Source organism: Dasypus novemcinctus, chromosome 23 (assembly GCF_030445035.2).
Source record: "Dasypus novemcinctus isolate mDasNov1 chromosome 23, mDasNov1.1.hap2, whole genome shotgun sequence".
Classification (NCBI taxonomy): Eukaryota; Metazoa; Chordata; class Mammalia; order Cingulata; family Dasypodidae; genus Dasypus; species Dasypus novemcinctus.
In genome coordinates, this window is record NC_080695.1 from 53905212 (window position 1) to 53927612 (window position 22401).

Consider the following 22401-nt stretch of genomic DNA (forward strand, 5'->3'; position numbering starts at 1 on the left):
GCTAATGAAGTCCTTCTTCCAGGGACTTACAAGTCCCACATGGACACCGAAGGGGACAGGAGGCCTGGCGGCGACCTACCCGGCACAGGTAGGCTCTGGCATACACCGACACCAGCGGGTCCCCGATCCCTCTGATCATGCACGTCAGTCGCGGCAGACACTCTGAAATTCCTCTGTAGGAACAAAAAGCACGGCGTTACACCAGATGCAAGAAGTCTCTGTTCCTTTCTTTTTAAAATAAAGATAAGGCTAAACTAACTAAATTTAGGGAAAAATTTTAGAAGACAAAGAAAAAATTAAGTTTCAGGAATGAGCCATGGTAGAAGTTCGGTTTGTTTTGTTTTTTGGGGAGGCACCGGGGATGGAACCCGGAACCTTGTACCTGTGAAGTGTGCACTCGACCACTGAGCTACCCCCACTCACGTCTCTGTTTTCTAACGCAAAGAACAGACTTCCTTTCTCAGCACAGCCCTTGATTTTTACCATTTATTTGTCTGGTGCTGGGTCTAACCTATTTTTTTTTCCTGCTTGAGGTCTCATTTATTGTACTGATTTTAACACATTTGTGTCCAAACTATTTTCCATCGGTTGGCTGTCCCTTGATCTTTTCTTGACAATGTCTCCCTATTTGTATTCTCTCGATATTCATTTACTGCCCTGGGCACACAACCCCCTTCCACTTACCACTGGGCTGGCCTGAGAGATCCCAACATCAGCACAAATTATGGTCTTCCTGGGGCTGAGTATCACCCTCCCCAAACAGCGTGGCAAAATCACTTTCTTCAGTGCCAACGTTATCCCCCAAACTCTACCAAGCATCCCAAGAACCAAATCGAACACACTTGGGATCAATTCTACTGTGATTTCAAATACGTATGACCCGTGCTGCACCATCAGGACCTGCTGTAAGGAGTGTATTGTCTAAGTACCGACATGACTCAGCGTTCCACTGGCTCTGCGGAAAGCACATCTGGTTTCCCAGGATCTATAGAATCTTCTCTGAAAACATAGGTGAGATGCCCCAGAGTAGCACAGGGTTAGGGGCAGAGGCTTTTCCTTCTCACATCATCATCGTCATCATCGTTGCCGACAACAGCATTGACGCTTAGTGTAGGCCTACTGCGTGCCAGGCACTGCTCTCAGTGCTGTTCATGCAGCTCATAGAACCCACAGAGACCTCTTCTTTGCGCTTATTCACAGAGAAGACTGAGGCTCAGAGACGTTAAGTAACTTGCTTAAGACCACAGAGCTGGTCTTGCACAAGTTTTACTCAACCCCTCCTAGCTTGAGTTTTCTTCTCAGTAAAATGGGGATAAAAATGGTATCTCTACTTCATTAGGTTTCCATGGGGAATAATGAGAAAATGCACAGAAGGCAGTTGGCACCACATCTGCATACAGTAAGCACTCAATAGGTGACAGCTATCATTACAGCATCATAACATACACACGTGTGCATGATTTTAGCAATTTTATGTTTCTAGACGTTTACAAAGAGCCTTACGTTTTGGAGAGGAACTTGTTACACTTCAGGATGGCTGCTTCCACATAGCTACGAAAACATTGCGTTAAGGGAGACGTTCTCCAGGCTGCCTGTCCCCTACGGGGCAAAGGCCTGAACTAGGCATGAGCAGCACTGGGCGTGTCTTCAGAGGAGACGGAGGACAACGGCTCGCAGCAGCCTGCAGAATTAAGTCAGCTAGTGGCTTGTGGTTTCTACATGTGGTTTGCGAGGTTCCATACTTCTTTAAAATATATTTTGGAAAAGGTTACATGTTGACTCATGGTTGCATGCTAAAATTTAAACTGGGCTTTGAGCATTTCCAGTCAAGGCTTGGTGAGGAAAGAACGAACTTCAGATCACTGAGATTCAATCTGTGTGTTCGTCAAATTATCTAATCTACAATATTGGCATTTGTGGAGAAAAGTTTGACCCTGTTCCTTTCAAGTTCTCGGAACCAGAGAAAACACATAAAGATGAAGCATTTTAATTGAGAGAATTAATGTGGGAATGTTCCTAGAGGAAAAGCAAGCCTGATCTGTGGCATCAGATTCAAAGTAAAAACCAGAAAATTGTTTGGAGAGAGCAAGAGTCAAAGGGCTTCTCCACGTGGCTTGCCCTGTGTTCTCAGGCTGGCAACCGTAACAGAACCCAATCTTCAGCAGGAGTTTCAATGCATCCTAACACATGGCTTCTATTAGCAGTCAAGTCTTCTAGGCTATCTTTAAAATCATCAGACAAAAAAAAAAAGGATACAATCTCGGAATGAGTTCCCTGATGGAAGCAATCTTGAAAAACCAATTTAAGCATGTTTCTTTGGCCGTGTCATTTACATTCTCTGGAGAAAAGTGATCTGCAATACAAAAACAATACCCGTCAGCCCTCGTAACTCTCGCTACGGCTGCTAGGGCCCTGGGCCCTGCACCGCTGTCACGACGCAGAACCGGCAGTGGGGCGCCGAGTCCCTCCACACCCCCTCCCAGACATCACTGTTGTTAGAATACACGGTTTCCGACGCTGCCAGCTCACACCCAGAGTGGCGTTCTAAGTGCCAGGCACTGTTCAGAGAGATTCACAGAAGCCAGCTTCCGAATCCCCCAAGAGCCTCAGGCGTGTTCTTTCACGTACGTTTGGTGTTATAACTTACCCAGGACGCCCAGCAGGCCAACAGACGGGCTGGAATTCAAACCCGGGCAGCCTGGCTCCAGAGCCTAGCTCTCAGCCACTGCCTCTAATGTAAACCAGAGGTTTGGGGCGTACCCACCAGGTAACCACGACCATACCGCTTCGGGAATCTGCAACCGTAGCGTGAAATGTGATCAAGGCTTTTGCTTTAAGGCTTTTGCCGGTCAGGTTGCCAGCTCAAAACTGATGCTCTAAGACTCGAGGTACCTCGTGGCAGAAACTGCCAGTTACCCCACTCTCTACTCTCTGCTTCTTTACTAACAGAGCTCTCATTCTTCTGCTGGGCATATGGCCCTTTTTGCAGGCAGGTGTAGCCAGGCGACCAAGTTCTGGCCCCAGGATGTAAACTGAAGTATCATGTACTACTTCTGGGAGGGATCTTTAAAGGAAGGGGCCTGCTCTCCTTCACACCCTCCCTTCCTTCTGGCTGGAAGACAGACACAAGGGCTGGAGCATCCGAAGCCATCTTGAACTACGAGAGCAACAAGAGTGAAAAAGGCCAAGAACCCCGGCATTAGGGATTGGCCGCCCCACCAGCCCTGACCCTCACTACTGTTATTAAATGAGTTTTTGGTCACTGGTACCCAAGTCTGATCCTGACACTTATTTTAATAAAGAATGCGACAGAGCCTGGAAAACATACAAATGAAAAACCCTACCAACACCAAGGAGGTTACAGTCAAACTCTTACATGGAAACGATTTCTTCTAAATGATTTCCTTAAAGACTGGAGGACCGTCTCACCACTGGAAGCATTTTGTACTTTTAGGACTCATCAAAAAGGGAAAATTTAATTACTTTTGAATATAGCAAGTAAATCTTGCTCGTTTGCTGGTGCTTTTTGTGTCTTGTAATGAGTTTTATATATTTATATATTTATTTGTCCCTGATTCTGCCTCTTGGAGTATATAATTAAGGTGATCAAAATTCCTATGGAATTACCAAAAAGAATAAACTCCACATGCTTCAGGAGCAGAGAACAGTTGCTAATCACAACTACAGATATTTTTCAGTTGCAATCTCAAGTATCTATCTAATTTTGGATGTTCTGGTAGACTTCATTTATTCAAGAACAATTCACTTGCTATTTTCAAAAGGATGGGAAAGCACCATTTTCCCCTTCCTGGTCTGAACCCATGCATATAAAGAAGTGACTTTTTTCAAGTTTCAAGAGAACCAGACAGGAAAAGATAAAGGTTATTCTCAAATTCCTCTGTGGTGGTGTCTTTGGAAAAGGCAGAGGAGGGGCTCATTTCCCTTCATAGGAATCATGTGCCTTGGAATCCAAAGGTAAAAATAGGTCTCTGAGGTCATTTAAAATCCTTCACTTTACAGCTGAGGGAACTGAGGTTCAGCGAAGGGTGGGACCCACGGTGATTCAGATTGCCCGAGAGAGCTGAAAATCACACTGAAGTCGAGTTGCCCTGCACGTAGTCGCGGACTGCCATCTGTATGATAATTGGCATGTACCAACAGAAAGTCTTTATGTCTTCCAGCTAGAGAGGTCATTCAGGAAAAGGATTATGGTATGCAATACTTGAAAATTTTGTAACAAATTACACATTACGTTCCTTTCTTTCATTTGCTCAACACATAATTCTGAATAGCCAACTAAGGGTACTGTCCTAAGCTCTGGGGATATAATACTGCAGAAGACAGACCCTGCCCTCGTGAGGCTTACAGTCCAGTGGGGGACGACAAATAATAAACAGGAAAAATAAGCAAGCAAACAGAGTAGGTATTTCCCAGAGCGGTCAGCACAATGAAAGATATAAAAGTAGGTACTGGAAAAGATAGGGTCTCGAGGGGTCAGAGGAGGCTTCTTCAAATGTGGCGTTTTAGCTGAGCCCTCCATGACAAAAGGAGCCAGCTGTGTGCACATGCGGAGGGTGTGTACTCCAGGGAGTGGGGAGAGCAAGTGCCAAGGTCCTGAGGCAGGGATGACCTTGTCATGGTCAAAGAACAGAAAGCAAGCCAATGTGGTGAGGACGAGGGGGTGGACGCTAAGTAGGACGGAGTTAGGAGAGGCTACATGAGGGGAGTGGATGTGGCTCAAGTGGTTGAGCGCCTGCTTCCCACATGGGAGGTCCCGGGTTCGGTGTCCTTTACCTCCTAAAAATGAAAAAGCAAATGACAAGCAAACAAATGAAAAAAACCAATCCAGGGGAGCTGATGTGGCTCAGTGCTTGAGCGTCAGCTTCCCACAGATGAGGTCCCGGGGTCAATCCCCGGCCCTGGTACCTCAAAGAAAAAAAAAAAAGGCTACAAGAGCCAGGGTTGCAGGGTTGCAGCCTTGGTGAGGAGTTTGAGAGTTTTTCTACATACATCAGGAAGTCTCTGAAGGGTTTTGAGCATGACACATAATTTATGCTTTAGCACTTGGGTTGTACATGGAGAATGAATGCAGAATTTGGAAATTAAATCAGAAGAGACTTTGCTGTAACAAAAGGCAGGGATGTTCCTTCTAGTCCCACCTTTTTTTCCCAGGGCTTTTTTCAACCCTGAACTGTGGATATTTTAGGAGGAGGGAGGAGACGGAGGAGTCTAGTTCTCTTTCACTTGCCGAGTCTCTACCCTAGCAATGAGAGGTCTCTTTACATAACAGTGCTTATAGGGATGTGACATCATCTGAGTTAATAGGTGCCTAAAAGGCCAGGTCATTTAAGGACATAGAGATGCAGCCTCTATCCGCCAGAGCAGAAAACTGAAGATGGAAATGCAGTTTATGATCGCAACCACAACACAATAAATCCAAACTACTTCTCCCAAGCTAGAAATAAAATTATTTTATCACTTGGAGTAACGGCTTGCTTTTTCAAAACTATGCTGAGATTAAGAAATACGAGGGAAAAAAATTTTATCTGGTAGTGTGTACTTTTCATGAACCCAAAAGGCACTGGCATCTTTCTAAACTCCTAAGAGTTATACCTTAGCTAAACTCCTAAAGGCAAAGGGCTTGAATATTAAAATGACCAGTTGGAGCTTGATTCAAATGGAAAGAATGAGTTCAAATGCCACCAGATTTCTCTTTACAAATAATTTCTTTAGGCAGAATTTGCACGGTAGATTTCAAAGGCTTTCTTCATAATTATAATAAAGAGTTGTCCCCCGGGTCACTGACATTTTTTAAAAATTCTGTTCCTTTCCCTCTCAGGTTCTTGGAACTAGAGAAAACACATGCAAATGAATATTTTAACTAATAGGGAGAAAAATGAAGAAACTATTTTCCAGAAAACAAAGGCTGATTTCCATCACTCAAGGTAAATAAAGAGGGAAGAATTTTAATAACAAAAAGTACTAATTAATATATTCAGAAAGGACTGGATGTGACTAAGAAAAGAACCTTTTATTTTTAGCCTTTAGATGTTGGGGTAGGGAGTAACTCATAGTACTATTTCCTGTGTTGGCCCTGAAATCTTGTTTGTGCAGTGACAACTGGGAATAAAAGGAAATGATTCGTAGTAGATGCGAATGCAAACATCTTTGGGCGCCAGGTAGGTAAGGGGAATATTTTAAGTAGTCAAATTTAAAGCTGGAGAAAGAGGTAGAGCCTCTATCAAAAAGCATTTAGTGTATATATATATATATATATATATATATATATATATATAAATATATAAATATATATATATTTTTTAAGATTTATTTATTTATTTAATTTCTCCCCCTCCCCTGGTTGTCTGTTCTTGGTGTCTATTTGCTGCGTCTTGTTTCTTTGTCCGCTTCTGTTGTCATCAGCGGCACGGGAAGTGTGGGCAGTGCCATTCCTGGGCAGGCTGCTCTTTCTTTCGCGCTGGGCGGCTTTCCTCACGGGCGCACTCCTTGTGCGTGGGGCTCCCCCACGCGGGGGACACCCTTGCGTGGCACAGCACTCCCTTGCGTGGCACGGCACTCCTTGCGCGCATCAGCGCTGCGCATGGCCAGCTCCACACGCGTCAAGGAGGCCCGGGGTTTGAACCGCGGACCTCCCATGTGGTAGACGGACGCCCTAACCACTGGGCCAAAGTCCGTTTCCCATAGAATATATATTTATGAAGAAACCTATCTGGGTTTAATTCTACCTGCAGGTTAAGTGGAGTGCACTGTTGGGGTATAACACAGAGTACCAGTTGACAACTGGAAATCACCTAAATGGACCTAGGTTTCCAAAACTCATTAAGCCAGCAGAGAAGGTCTTTCCAATCCGGCTGGCTCCTGCCCACCTTTCCAGGCTCATTACTTCCCATTCTCAATCCTAGAACATGGGATGAGCTGTTAAAAAATGGTCATCATAGGAATGGAGAAAACAGCACCATCCAACACAAACAGAATGCAACCCACCAGCGCAACTTGAAATTTTCCAATAGCCACGTTAAAAAAAGATAAAATGCATCAGGTGAAATTCACTCTAATAATATATTTGACTCAACCCAATCCATCCAAAATACTGTCCTGTCAACATGTCACTGACCTTTTTTAAAGTTGTAGGTGAAATATTTTACAATCTTTTATTTGCACCAAGTCTTTGATATCTGGTATTTTAAAAATACTCACAGCACATCTCGATCTGAGGGGGCCACATCGCCAGTGCTCGAGCCACATGTGGCCGGTGGCCACCACAGTGGACAGCGAAGGGTCAGAGCTGCGTAAAGCTCTTGCTAGCTGGTGGCAGGGCTTGGGCCAATCCTTGGCTCTCTTGTACTTGGCTGGGCCAACTATAAAAAGACAATGTGATTCCCAAGAGGTTCTTCTAGTCCTAAAAGTCTACGGATCCCTATCTCCTAATTTCTGAGAAATGTACACATTAAATAGTTATAAAAGTAGACAGAGAGAGGTAGATACAACAGAAGGCCAGTCGTGGGCTACTGTTGCTGGCACCATCTCTTCTCCGGCAGAAACGCCACTGCCAGGGAGCAGATGGAAGTGAAGATGAAGGTGGGACAAGCTGGTGGCCCTAGTTCTGTACGGAGGAAGAGGTGTCCTCTTGGCAGTACTAGAAAGAGAAGCTACAAGTATGGATTACAGGAAAAGGAAACCGCTGCTGAGAGTTTCACGTCACCATATGCATCATCATTACCGTTTATGTGACAAGAGTAAAATGATAAGAATTCATAATATAGTTGTCCCATTACAACCTCCCGAGAATTTAAAATTGATTGGCCATAAATTTAATGCAAACATCGCTTGGGTACACACCACAGATTTAAAACATCTGTTACTATTGATTTATTTGACATTGTTCCTGTATATAGTTTTTTTTATAAAAGCTATTTACTGCTTAGGAAAGATATGTAGGAAAACTATTAGAAACGTTAAGCGGCAGAGGAAAGTAATTTGGTGTGAAAGTCCATCTGAATCGAATTTAAATACCCTTTTGCTCTTGCAGATTCACATGACTTGCCCAAATTCCTAGCTGGCACTGTTTTTAAACAATCAAATGTTGTTAGAAGACAGAGATGATCAGAAAGCTGTAAAGGTGCACCTTTTGTTTTTAACATGCTCCCCACACACACACAAAAACAAACAAAAAACATTATCAGGACTCAATCAAGCATATATCAAAGTGACTTCAGATCAACCTTCTAATCCAGTCTCCAGGGCAAAATGAAACCAAAGTTACCTGGTAAGACACTGCGGTTATCCACACACATGGAAAAGATGCGCTCGTATACTAACTTTCCTGTGGAGAAAAGCAGAAGCGACATTAGCGTCCCACCTTCAGGAGCACACGCTAAACAAACTTTTGTTAGAGACACAGGCCTGGTGGCCCAGGTGCGCTTTAACTCGTGATAGTCTGCTGCCACCTAGTGGCAGTTACTTTAAATATAGTTTCTTTTGCTTTTGTCTTGAATACAAGAGACTTTGACTTTCCACTGAGAGAGGCTGGGAAGTGATTGTTCTATCCTGTAGATTCTGAGCTGAAACACATTGCCAGAGGAGTCTCAGGCATCTCTACTCACTCAACCAAGAATGGTCAGCACTATATTCTAGGCCAGAGGCTGCAAATGGGCAGTTTCCCAGCCCCACCACAACCCATTTCCTTTTGCCCACGCTGCAGTGGCCCTGAAGGTGTTTTAACATATTCTGAATTAGTTAATAATAGGTAAATATTGGGAGAAGTCACATGAAAACCAAATTTCCAGCTTCTTCACATAAGACATGCCCTCCCTTCCCAAAATGGGTCTATATTCCTACAAGGTAACCGTGAACCCTTGAAATGGTACGGATACTCTCTAGTTTGCCACAGTCTCCACTGCCCCCTATTGTCTCATCACTCACCTGTTTCCCTCGTTTACATGACCTGCCTGTCCCTAGAAGCACTGGAATTTGAGATTCAACTTGAATGTGAGCTCCCCAAGGGCAGAGATTTGTATCTGTTTTGTTCACTGATGTAGCCCCAGTACCTACAACAGGGCCAGGCACGTCGTAGTATTCAAAAAATAGTTGAAGGATGGATGGGGAAACATATTTTAGGTCACAGGCGACTGACGTAATGACTCAACTCTCCCTGGGCAGCTGCCACAGGACACGTAAACGAATGGGCCTTGCTGGGTCTTAGCAAAACTTTATTTTCAAAAATAGGTGGGCAAGAAAAAAATAAAGCAGGTGGGTAGGCTGGATTTGGCCTGTTGACCCCTGATCTAGCACCAAAAAACCCCTTCATTTATCCTGTGTACGTAGTTTGAAAGAGGTTATCAATAATCAGGGCATAAAAATGACAGTTGTTCTTTTTCTGGACTCTTCCAAATCACTGTAAAAAGCAAAATGCTTCACTGTCAAAAGCATTTTCCTCCATTTACATGATTCTTCTTTTCTTCAGAGATTTATTTTTTTATTATTTATTTCTCTCCGTCCATCACCCCCACCCCCCGTTGTCTGCTCTGTGTCCATTTGCTGTGTTCTTCTGTGTCTGCTTGCATTCTCAGCAGTACCAGGAATCTGTCTCTTTTTGTTGTGTCACCTTGCTGCATCAGCTCTTGTATGTGCAGTGCCACTTCTGGGCAGGCTGTGCTTTTTTCGCACGGGGTGGCTCAATGCAGGGCACATTCTTTGCGTGTGGGGCTTCTCCACATGGGGGTCACCCGTGCTTGGCACAACACTCCTTGCACGCATCAGCACTGCACGTGGGCCAGCTCATCACACAGGCCAGGAGGCCCTGGGTTTGAACCCTGAACCTCCCATATGGTAGGCGGATGCTCTATCAGTTGAGCCACATCCGTTTCCCTGATTCTTTTCTTTTCCTTCATAAACCCATTGTTCAGGGCAGTACATGGGAAAAGAGGGAAGTTATAAAGACTGTTTTTGGCAAAAGAACTTAGGACCAAATGACACGGTCAAGAAGTGACACAGTACTAAGAGTTAGGCAGAGGAGGCCGGGCAGGCTGGCAGGTGCCCTCCGGGGGCCTCTCCGAGTGTGGGTACTGCAACCACCTAGAGATGTTTATTCAAAATGCACCTTCAGGGCAGCCATCTCTGAGCTACTGAAAAAGAACTGCTGGGGGTGAGGACTTGGAAGCTGAATTTTTAATAAGCTCGCTGGGTCATTCTTAGACACACTCAAGTGCGAGAGCCACTGATTCAGGCAGGCGCCGGTGGGTCTCTAAGCTAAAATCTTCCTTGTGTGTGAGACACCAGGCAGGCGTGGGGTCTCCGGAAGCAGAGATGGGCCTTCCTCCTCCCTCAAGCCAGGGGTGCGCAAACACGGCTCGAGCCTGGGGTGCTGCATAATGTGCTTGTGCTGTGTTCATCCTCAGGGGTTCTGACAGAGGGTCTGGGGTGCCACTTGGGCAGTGGGAGTTTTTCGAGCTCCCCTGTGATTTCAATGTGCAGCTGTGGCTGAGAACTGTCGCTCTAAACCATTGATTCAATACAGGGGTTCTGGAAGCCTCGGAGAACACCTGGCAGGAAGGGCCTTCATTCCGTGGGGTCATGGCTCCCCACCCAGCCATGCCAGATGCAGAGAGGTCTCCCCACAATGACCACACGGGCCAACTCCACACTGCGGAAAATTCAACCTCACCAGACCATGCTGCGTGGAGGCTTAACTTCTCCCCTCCCACGAGGCGCCAAGTGGACTTGGGAGCACGAAACGCCTTCACTTCTTTGCCACTTCTCTAAAACAAGCTTTCTTAAGCAAAGAACCACAAAATAACCATCTTTATATTTCACCTCCATAATATCAAGGGCCTTGAACCGCAAAATCATTTTGGGCCAAATGAGCTTGGTTAGTGTATTTTTCTTTTGTTAAGCTAGTGGACAACTGTTTGTAGACACCTGACCAGATTCTAAATCTTTTTCCTGTCCTGATGTGTTTTCTTATAAATCAAGGACAGTGACATAAGTAAATGACGATGATAATGTTGTCTGCACACTCTAAGTCAAGCTCTGTTCAAAACCGTTTACTCTGGTCCCACCAGGCAGCTCTGGTAAGAGAAAAAACATCATGCTTCCCATGCATTCTCTCACTTAGTTCTCTCCAAAAACCCTTGAGGACAGGGTCTGTTACTCCCATCTTACAGGTGAAGAACCTAAGGCTCAAGTACACACAGCTCTGAAGTGGGGGAGCCAGGCTGGCCCCAGGCAGGCAGACTCCAGGGCCCCCCGTCTGGCTCAGTGCAGCTAGCAAACAGCCCTCGGAAGCCCCAGCCAGCACGTGGTCCCTGCAGATGCTCCGCGGCGGCCTCCGACCCTGCTGAGCAAGATGCTCCCACCCCTCCTGTCAATCGGGCCAAAAGCCAGCTACACGTCAGGCCCTGACCGACCAGGCCGAGAGGAATGGCAGTGCACGCAAGGGGGACCATGGCGCTCCAGACCCCGGCCCGAGCGAGGCGGGGGCCCACTCCTTTTCAGAAAGTGGGGAGTGCTCACTGGCCCCGAAGCAGAGCTAAATCAACTCAAGTGCCTGCAGACTGGGGATTATTATTCCCAGCAGAGCCCAACAACGGCATCCATCCGGGCGAACACACTTCCATGGCAGGGAAGGGGGAGAGGGGACTTCAGAGAGCGCTGAAAGCAGGTACTTGGTGGGAATGTCTGGCTGTGAAGGGGTGAAACATTCCCACGGCTCAAGGTTCAAAGTCAGCAGAAGGTGCTGAGGAAAGCCTCGCAGCCTCCGCCCGCCCACCCCCTGAACTTGGGCTGCCTTCCGATGTTTCTCTAGGCAAACGCAAGTGAATACAAACAGGAATTCACATCTTTCTTCCTCTCTTACTCAAAAAATAATAAACTCTGAACACTGTTGTGCGTTTTGACTTTTTTCCTTACTGTCCGTGCGGCTCCGGCAGCTCTGACTGTGAGAACTTCCTCTGAAGACGCCTCCAGTCACAGGGTTTCAGAGCCATCCTGATGCGGTGTGGCCACCCAGAGCTGATGACAACGTCCTCAAAAGGTCCTCCCACCCAGCGTCCCCACGGGTGTGGACTCGCCTACATGGGCCCGATTCAATCCCCAGCACAGCAACACACCCCGGAGCGCTCCCTCTCCGTGTAGATGCAGCTGCCTTTTCCTCGGAGCCGCAGAGCGCTGCACTGCACAGAGGCACTATGATTTTCTTAACTCGTCGCCTACTGATGGCCACTTGGGTTGTTTCCAGTCTTCTGTTATTACGAATGGGATGAATTCCCAGAGGCGACACTGGTGGGTCCAAGTAGACACATTTGTCATTTTCACAGAGAACGAAACTTCCCCCTTGAGCAAAGTATGAGAGGAATATAGCAGGTGCCTGGCCTGCAGAAAGACCCAAATCAGAGTGCCAGCCCTGCCCCGCACCACTGGCATGACCTTGGGCAAGCTGCTTTACCTCTCTGTGCCCCGTTCCCCTAACTATAAAACGGGGCTCATAACAGGCCTACTTCACAAGACCCTTGCAAAGACAAAGGGACTATCTGTAAAGCATGGAGAACAGAGTCTGGCCCAAGAACAGTGTGTAGAGGGTTTGTCCCTCTTATCCCAACTCCCGGCCCAGCGAGTTTCTGGGATGCAGCAAGGACGGCGGCCTCTGCGCCCGCACAGGCACCCGCAGGAGGGGCGGGCGGAGCGGCTGCTCCCAGGCCTCGCAGGGTGAGAGCACAGGACCCGGCCAGGCCCGCGGGGCAGAAACTGGATCGCACTTGGTGCTGCCGCCTGTACGAAACAGGCACTTGCGGGAGGCTGGGGGGCGGGCGGGGCCAGCAGGTTCACGCCCCGCGAGGCCGAGGTGCCATGAGACCCAGGCTCCGCCACCGGCCTCCCCCCGACCGACACCTCGGTCCCGAGGGAGGCCAGAGCAGCGCGGGGTTCGCTGTCTCTCTGGAGCGCCTGACGCACCCTCCACTCCCCACCTGCCCCCATCTCCCCGGCCGCCCATGTCCACACCACCATCACCTCTGACCTGCTGTGCCATGCCAGCCTCCCACCCAGCGTCCCCGCGGCCCAGGCGCCCAGTCCCCCCACCCCACGCTATTCTGTCATTTCCTCCATAGCACGCCCACACCATGGGGTCTATGTACTGTCTGTAAATGCTCTCTTGGGGAAACCTAACTGCCACAAAGGCAGAGATTTGTGTCTCGTTTGCTTCCCGGCACACCCCCAGTGCCTAGTTGAGGGGTGGCGCCCTCTCGGGGCCATCTGAAGCGACAGGCCCCACTCTGGTGAGGACATCTCCTTTTGCCCATTTAGCATCTGTCCCCCTTTCTCCTCGCAGCAGCACTGCCCTTTTCCTTTTCTAGGCCTGCAGAATTAGCATATTCCATCCTCTGGTTCTCACACCTGGCTCAGAGGTTGACATGGGATCCAAGCCAAGCCAATGAGATGGAATTCTAGGACTTTGTTGGAATTCTCAGAGAAAGCTCCTCTCTTGCCCTCACACCACCAGCAATAAAGCTGACAGAAGCTGAAGCCACCCTGTGGAGCCTACGATTGAAGTCAACCCAAGGGGAAGTACTAGAGATAAGTTCCTAAAGATACTGAGTTCCTGGATCAGGCTGTGCCTGAAGCTGGAACTACCCCTCAACTATGCAGCATATACCAATAAATATCCCTCTTCTAAGGTCAGTATGACTTAGGTTTCCTGGCACTTGTTCTAGCTAATACACTCAGACCCCTGGTGTCCTGGACAGAACTGGGATGCACAGAACTAAATAGGTCTGTCTGATTGATATTTTCCCCTGGACACATGGGACCTTTCAATGGGGTACAGACAAGAGCCCACTGGTCTCTCTCTGATACTGCAGGATCTCCGTTCTGATGCGCATGGTACTTCCTGGTTCGTGTGGGGTACCTCACTGCTGAACACCGGTCCAGCCTGGAGGGCTGCACAATTTGGGCGGGAATGGCACAATTTTATGGCTCAGCCAACCCCCGCCAAGCAGCACAGGGACCTCCTGCTCCTCCGGGGGGGCTCCAGGTAGGTCCCAGGGCGCCCAGCGGCAACCCTGCCTGCGGCGTGCGAGGGGATGAGGGGCAGCCCCAGCGACGCGGGAGGACCTCAGGCACCTGACAGGTATCCAGGTGTGATACTAAGGACTGTGGCTGTGACTAAGGTTTCTGTGGTGAAGGCAGAAGAACGGACACAGCTGAGAGCCATTTAGGAGGCCGCACTGAGAGAGCCTGGGGAGGGAATGGACATGGGGTTTTATGCAAATGAGACTCGGGTTTCCAATTTGGGCCCCTGAGACGAGGCCCCCTGAGGGAGGCAGGGGCCGGGCAGCGACGGTAGGTACAGTTCCGAGCACAGGGAGCTCAGGGCTGTGAGGCGGCAAAGGACGAGGGAGGGCAGCAGGGTGAGGGTGCCCGGCCTGCCCCACGGCACGCGCTCGCTCTCCCAGCCTCTCGGGGGGTTAGGGAAAGAGCGAAAGGTGCTTTCAGCGACGGCATCCTTGTCAGTGGGGTGGAAGAAACCAGCTCCCCCGTCACAGACCCAGTCATTAACCCCGCAACAGCGCCCAACGCAAAGCAGCTCTACCACCGACTCCTGGCAAAGCAAACCTATTCCCTGCACCCAGAGTGAGGAGGACGGATACTTACCAAATGTGTCAAGAATGTCGGTGATGAGGACAAATTTGCTTGGGTAGAACTGAATGACGCTTGTGTCTGAAAGAAGCTTTGAACACTAGAAAGAGAGGAAAAAGAAGAAAATTCACTCGGTAGTGCCTGACATGGCGGGGACCCTCCAGACCTTGAAAACGAATGACTTCTACAAAAAGTGCAAACATTTCCCATGTGCCAAGCTCTGTGCTAGACAATGGGGATAGAAAACCACCTTTCGACAAAGGCTCCTTCACCACAGAACTTTTTTTAAAATATATTTATTTTATTTATTTCTCCCCACCCTCTCACTGTTTGAGCTCTCTGTCTGTTCGTTGTGTGCTCATCTTCCTTTTAGGAGGCACCAGGAACCAAACCTGAGACCTCCCATGTGGGAGGGAGGCACCTAATCACTTGAGCCACCTCTGCTCCCTGCTTTGTTGGTCTCTCATTATGTTTTCCTCCTTGTGTCTCTTATTGCATCAGCTCGTTGTCGTGCTCATCTTCTTTAGGAGGCATGAAGAACCAAACCCAGGACCTCCCATGTGGTAGGCAGGAGCTCAATAGCTTGAGCCACATCTGCTTCCCACATCTGCTTCTTAAGGAAAAGCACTAGCACCTCACTCTTGGAAAATCTTGCTCATACCCTAAACCAAGGTCAGGACTCAAAGTCACGGGGAGAAATGAGTGATGCCACTCCCATCAGTGTCCTTGAGGACTACCACCTTTACCCGCGCTGCTTTCCAGGTTTCCCCTGGTCTAATTCAAGATGGTCTGGATTCTTCAGCATTCTTTTCTATTAAATGAGCCCAGAAGCTAATCCTCAAAGTTTCTTAAACCAACATCTGTCATTTGTACTCATTCCAAATTTCCCTCTAAAAGGAAACGTGACAAGCTTCCAAGAGTACATGTGTTTCTTGAACCACTCTCATCTTCAATTCTGAGAACATTCCAGTTTTGCAGAGAACTGTCCAATCCCTACTCCATCACCCAAGGATCAGCACCCTTAGAAGAAGGCTGCACCTACACTCATGGCCCCCAAAACACCAGATTAAGTCATCCTAAATCATCAGAAACAAAAAAAAAGCTATTTCTACTTTGAAAAACCAAATTTAACGCCCTGAAATTTTTACAAATTCAAAGGTCAGCAAGAGGGACTAAATAACTTTGCCATATTTTATCATTCCAACAGCCCATCCTCAGCTAGAGAATTATCATGTTAAAATAAAAATTCTTGAACATTTCAAAAAGATTCTTTAACATGAACTTCCAACATGCAAGGAATGGAGAGCTAGAACTTCGCCACATCACAAGGGGACTGACACGTGTTTTCAGTTTGGCGTTGTTACTCAATATCTAAACTGTCAGATTCACCACGGATTTCCGTGCATTGCATGCCTCAAAGTCAACAGCTTGGCTGACTTAGGAAACATCCTCTTATGGCCCAAATGTTATTTGGGAGGAAAAAATGTAAGCTGTGAAAACAATGGTGCTGACACCAAATGTGGCAACTGGATGTATGTGGAATTCCATTTCCCGACACCTTGCTTTGCGTTTTTCATATGACCTTCACGAGGCATCCAACTTCAACAATTCCCCAAGAGATTTCAGGCTGGAAAAAAACAAACAATTCTGAGTCCTAGAGAGTCTTTACAATACACAGATCTTGGTTCCTAGGGAAATGACATCTCCCAAGTTCCTAACAAGAGCCTCTCTGAGATGAGTTACTATCCACTGGTGAGTTTAGAGAGAGCACGAAAACAGAAGATTTCAAATTCAACACAGCTGGTGCTTCCCCAACATCTGTGCATGGAATTTATCCCAGGCCGGCTTCAGAGAATGTATATTTTATAAAGGATAACAGGAAACAGGACTTTTTTAAAATTCCAAGTTAAAGCTTTAATAATCTTATCCACTGAAGTTACCTTCTAGACTGCTATTCCAAAGATTCCATAGCTTCTCAAGCTTTGATGTAGTTTCCTAACTGTGTCTGTTAAGAATCAGGTGGGGTGCTCTTTAGAAATACAGAATTCCAGCTCTTTATGAAACCTACTGGTCAAAATCTACACTGGAGACACTTAGGAATCAGTATTTGTAACAAGGGCTCCAGGTGAACACTGCTCACAAACTAACTTGGCCAACACTGGATGAGTGCTAGCCCCAATTTGCAGAGAGCCCTGAATGTAGGAAGCATTCTATAAACCATCTGTTCTCAGTTTCAGAATTATCTGTAGAGTTCTGTAAAAGAATGACTCCTGAGTCCATTCCTCCCCCTGCCCCTAGTCCCCGAGATTCTAATTAAATTGGTCTGGGATGCAACTTGGACATGACCATTTTTTAAAGCTCTAAGTGATTCTACCGTGGAGCCAAGGTTGAGAACCACTGTAAACATTTATTGTGCCACTGACTGATAAAATACTTTGCCTGAAATATGTGCAATGAAACTTATTGTTGAACAAATACTGAAACGTTGTTTTTAATTTATTTACAATAAGCAGTATTTTAGAGGGGAACTAAGAGGTCTCTAAAATTAAGCTGGATGTTTAAGAAATACATGAATAAACAGAACAAATGGCTAAACTGAGATGAGCGGTGGCTGAGTATTAAGAACGAATGACTGGCTGGCTGGTTGAATGGAAAAACGAAGACGAGAGGCAGGAAGCCAACAAGATCTCTGTGGCACTTTGAGATTATTTTATAAATCCCAAAAAGAGAAAGATTATGTTTGTAAACTAATCTGTTCCTCTGGGTGAGACACCCTTTGACTGCCTTCATTTTGTTTGTGGGGTCTTTGATTAGATTACCTGTTAAGACTGTTGGAGGGCTGTTCACTGGACTCCATCAGTGAGGCATGACCCCTTGCTGGGTCTGATCTAAACACTCACAGACAGAGGAGGGAAAGGGGAATCAGCACATTTTTTATTCTGCCATGTGAGGCAGAGGACTGCTTAAGCACACAGCCCCCAAGAGGCTGGGCCCACAGAGTAGCTCACGCCCTGCTATTTGCCTGATAGCTTACAGCTGAACTTGGGAAGAGAGGGAGAACAGCCGAGACTGATGCAAGAGGGCCGGAAAGACACAAGGCCTATCCCAGCTTGCGGCCGAAACTGGGAAGAAGCAGAGCGGCTGAACCCCGGGAAACCAGAGGGAAAAGCAGAGACCAGGCAGAGACTTCCCGCCACTGTGCTTCAACACGGGCAGCTGACTTTGGTGAGAAAGCACCTCTTCTAGTGCTTGAGTTGGACGTTTCACAGCCTTGGGATTGTAAGCTTTTACCCCAAATAAATAGCCTTTATAAAAGTCAACACATTTCTGGTACTTTGCATGGGCAGCCCTTTGGCAAACTAAGACAACATCTAAAAAGTGAGAGGACAATTTGTTCCCAGAACTTATGAAAAAGTCCTCAAAATAAATAAGAAAAGTAAAAGCAACATAATAGAAAAATGAGTAAAAGGAATCAACAAAAGACATTTTACAGAAGAGGAAAGCCTAGTGGCCAATAAGCATGTGAAAAGATGCTCCATCGCATGAGGTATCAGGGAAATGCAAAGGAAAACCACAATATGATTTTATTACTGCCTAAGTTGGAAAAATTAAAACCAAAAGTCTGCCCACACGAAGTGTTGGTCAGATGCTGAGTAACAGCAACCCTCATTCTCCCCTTGCCTCCACGTGCGTATGCTGGCACAGCTGCTTTGGAAAGAAACCGTGCATGATCTGAGAAGGCGAAAGAGGCACGTTACCCTATAACTGAACAATTCCCCTCTTAGGCACGTGCCCTCATCTGGAGAAACACCTGACGTGACACCAGGAGATGCGTCTGAGAGTGTTCCAAGCCACATCATTCTTAATAATGAAAAACAAGAGGAGAGAAACAGATGCCTGTCAATGGAATAAATGATAGACAATTTATGCATCAGAAGAATCCTATTGTTAAAATGAATCACAATTCTTTCCAATCTAGAGATTCAGCACAATCCCTATCAAAATTTCATCAGGTTTTTTTTGGTAGAAATTGACATGTCAATTATAAAATTTATATGAAAATGCAAAGGACTGAGAATAGTAAAACAATTTTGAAAAACAAGAAAAGACAATACCCAATTTCAAAACTTATTAGAAAGCTACAGTAATCAAGACATGGTGTTACTGGTATAAAGATAGGCATACAGATCAACAGAAACAGAGATAAGAGCCCACAAATAAACTCTTACATTTAGGGCCAACTGATTTTTGACAAAGGTATCAAAAAAATTCAGTAGGAAACAACAGTCATCCACAAATGATGCTAGGACAATTAGATATCCACATGCAAAAAACAAAACAAACATTATGCTCTTACCTCAAATCACATACAAAAATAAATTCAAATGGACCACAGCACTAAGCGTAAGAGCTAAAACCATAAAAGTTCTAGAAGAGAACATAAGAGAAAAATCCTCATCACCTTGGGTTAGGCCAAGAGTTCCTTGATGTAACTCCAAAAGCATGATCAAGAACAGAGACAACTGATAAAGTGGACTTCATTAAAATTAAAAACATTTGCACTTCAAAAGACACTGCTGGGAAGCAGATGTGGCTCAAGCAATTGAGCTCCCACCTACCACATGCGAGGTCCCTGGTTCAGTTCCTGGTGCCTCCTAAAGAGGACAGAAAGCAGGTACGGCAAGCTGACACAACAAACTGACGCAACAAGAGACACAAAAAGAAAAATATAATGACACAACAAAGCAGGGAGTGGGATTCCTGCTGCCTCCTAAAGAAGACAAGCCAGAGCTGACGTGACAGGCAGGTGTGGCAAGCTGACACAATAAGATGACACAACAAGAGACACAAGAAGGAAAACATAATGAGAGAAAGAACAAAGCAGGGAAAGAAGGCGGCTCAAGTGATCAGGTGCTTCCCTCCCACATCAGAGGTCCCATGTTTGGTTCCCAGTGCCTCCTAAAGAAACAAGGAATACAACAGACACAGCAAGTGCAAACAACGAAGGGGTGGGGAGAAATGAAAAATAAAAATAAAAATAAAAAGACATGATTGTCATAAAAGTGAAGAGACAAGCTACAGACTGGGAGAAAATACTTGTAAATCATATATTTGACAAAGGACTTGACTCGAGAATATCTAAAAAACTGTTACAACTCAGTAAGAACACAAATTAAATCTGATTTTAAAAATGAGCAAGTCTTGAATAGACATATCACCAAAGAAGATAAACAAATGGCCAGTAATATAGGAAAAAGATGCTCAACATTATTAGTCATTATGGAAATGCAAATAAAAATAAAACTACAGTGAGATACCACTACATATGTATAAGAACGGCTATAATCAAAAAAGAAAGGTAAGGATGTCGAGGAACTAGAACTCATACATTGCTGGTGGGAAGGTGAAATGGTACAGCCATATTGGAAAACAGTTTGGCAGTGTCTTAAACGGTTAACCGCAAACTTACCACTTAACCTAGCAATTCCTAATAATCTATCCAAAAGAAATGAAAACATGTTTTCATGAATATTTCCAAATGATCACAGTGACATTATTTATAATAACCTGAAAGTAGAAATAACCCAAATGTCCATCAATTTGTGAATAGTTAAATAAAAATGTAGCTATTCATACGATAGAATACTATTAAGGAAAAAAAAAAAAAAGGGAGCAAAGAACTAACATACTACCACATGGATGGACCTTGAAAACAATATGCTAAGCTTAGAAGTGAGATACAAAAGATTATATATTGAATGATCCATTTACATGAAATTTCAGGAAAGGCAATTTATAAAGTCAGAAAGCAGATCAGTGATGCCTGGGACTGGGATATGACTGCAAACAGGCTTGAGGGAATTTTGGGGGGATTAAGAATATGTTCTAACATTGGATTGTGGGATGTTTGTTCAATGTAACAGTTTACTAAAAACCACTCAACGGTACACTGACAATGGGTGACTTTTATGGTACATAAAAATATATATATCACAATCAAACTGCAGAACTCACAAAGAGAGCAAAAAATCAAAATAAAAGCACCTTATTTCAAAGCAAGTAAAGTGAATGGTGCTTATTTTTCCATACGCTGCACCTTGACTATCCTTCCTGGATAAAAAAGGCAGACTTCAAAGTACACTGAAAAAAGAGTAATTACTATTAAGCAGATGTGGAGTTACTGAAACACTCCCACGGTTATTTTCCTTGAAAAGCCCTGAATCAAACCTCACCCAGACATAAAGCTCTCAGAAGTTGCAGTGCTGCATGGCAATAATCTTTGGGATATTGCCAATAGAAATATTTTGAAGAAACGCTTGTTAGTTCAGATGTCTTCTCACTCGGGCTCCCCTGTAAGCAATCTGTGTCATATGCACCCAGGAAGAGAGGGCCCTTTTCCAGGAAGATTTACTTTCTAAACTAACAACAGTGATTGAAGGGAAACAGGCTGGGTCTGTCTTTTGGGATCACCTTAAAATAACTTTGAGTATCCGGTATAAAGGCTCCCAGACTCTCCTAACCCACCCTCAAAAGAAACAGGTGAGAAAACAAGCGTCACATTATCGTGATACTGAATGAGAACGGGATGTGGCCTTCTGAACAAAAATGGCTGGTCAGAAACGCTTCATTAACTCCACTCTGACAATGATAATGCTTGAATTATTTATTTTACACTATGCTGCAGAGCCTCTTTTGCCACAATAAGATGATTGTAAGGATCAGGAAATAAAGTAAACCCTTTTCTTTAGAGAATTTGCTCTTATGACCCAAGATCTGACAGTTTAACAAATGTACCTCAACATTTTAAACATGTTTTCCTTGCCACATAATTCTGCAAAATATGCCTCAAAATGGATATATCAGGGACACACAGCCATTAGACCCAAAGATATAAAGCCAATCTGGTCAAGGAAACCCCAGGAAAAAAGTTGCTCACTCTTTAGCCTGTACATATCATAACTATGTCCACTGCACTGCACAACCCCAGGAAGCATGATCAACACTGTCCTCTAGGGTAAAAGGAGCTTCCTGGACTTGTGCAGTACACAACCTGCACAGCTGCACATAATGGCCCTAGGACTAGCCAACCCATAAAGAATCATGGTCTTTCACAGGAAGTATGTGAAAATGGAACAGGTGACAGAAAGAGGGAAAGACCCTTAGGGCAGGCCTGTGAAAACCCTAATCATGAGCAAAGGATTTTTACAGAGAAAATTCTGGGAAAAACTCATAGACCTGACCTGGATGACTATTTTTAGAGCCTTCACTTTCTGGTCCGAGGCCCAGGCGTCCTTCAGCGACTGGTTGAGCTCCTCTATGCGGTTCACGTAGTCCTGTTGAGTCAAGTTCAGCAGCTCCTTCTGGGATCCCTGTGGGCAGAAGGAAGGAAGGTAGAGGCACAGCAGGAAAAACATTGTTTGACCACTACTCCCTGCCCCGCCATGAAGAGTGCTGAGTATTGGCTCGGCTTCGGTTCCTGAATTTTCTTCATTTCTCCCACCAGGATTGACAGCATTTGTCTAGCGATCTAAGAGGTTTTTTGGGCTTTCTTCAAAGGTGAGCCAAGTGCAGTGGCCTGGAGGTAAGGCAGACCTAAGCTAGCTTCCAGCAGAGCCACTTACTAGCTGCGTGATTCTGGGCAAGTTGCTTTCCTCCCTGATCCTCATCTGGAAATGGGGATAACAGGACTGAACTCATTCAACAAGTAGGCACACGGGGCCTCCTGCACGCCAGGCAGGCGTGAGGTGG

The 22401-nt window shown here is 45.8% G+C and overlaps 1 protein-coding gene across 5 annotated transcripts in view; it reads right to left on the reverse strand.

Moving 5' to 3' along the window:
• VPS35L (VPS35 endosomal protein sorting factor like) overlaps window positions 1-22401 on the reverse strand; it is a 121406-nt gene that overhangs the window by 78508 nt on the left and 20497 nt on the right. For all 5 annotated transcript variants that reach the window (XM_058286359.2, XM_071211313.1, XM_071211312.1 and 2 more), the window contains 6 exons: window positions 21894-22022; window positions 14668-14752; window positions 8285-8344; window positions 2257-2353; window positions 1504-1551; window positions 80-173 (listed from right to left, as the gene is read on the reverse strand). In XM_058286359.2, coding sequence (XP_058142342.1) covers window positions 80-173; window positions 1504-1551; window positions 2257-2353; window positions 8285-8344; window positions 14668-14752; window positions 21894-22022 — 513 coding nt within the window. The remainder of the gene's footprint in view (window positions 1-79; window positions 174-1503; window positions 1552-2256; window positions 2354-8284; window positions 8345-14667; window positions 14753-21893; window positions 22023-22401) is intronic.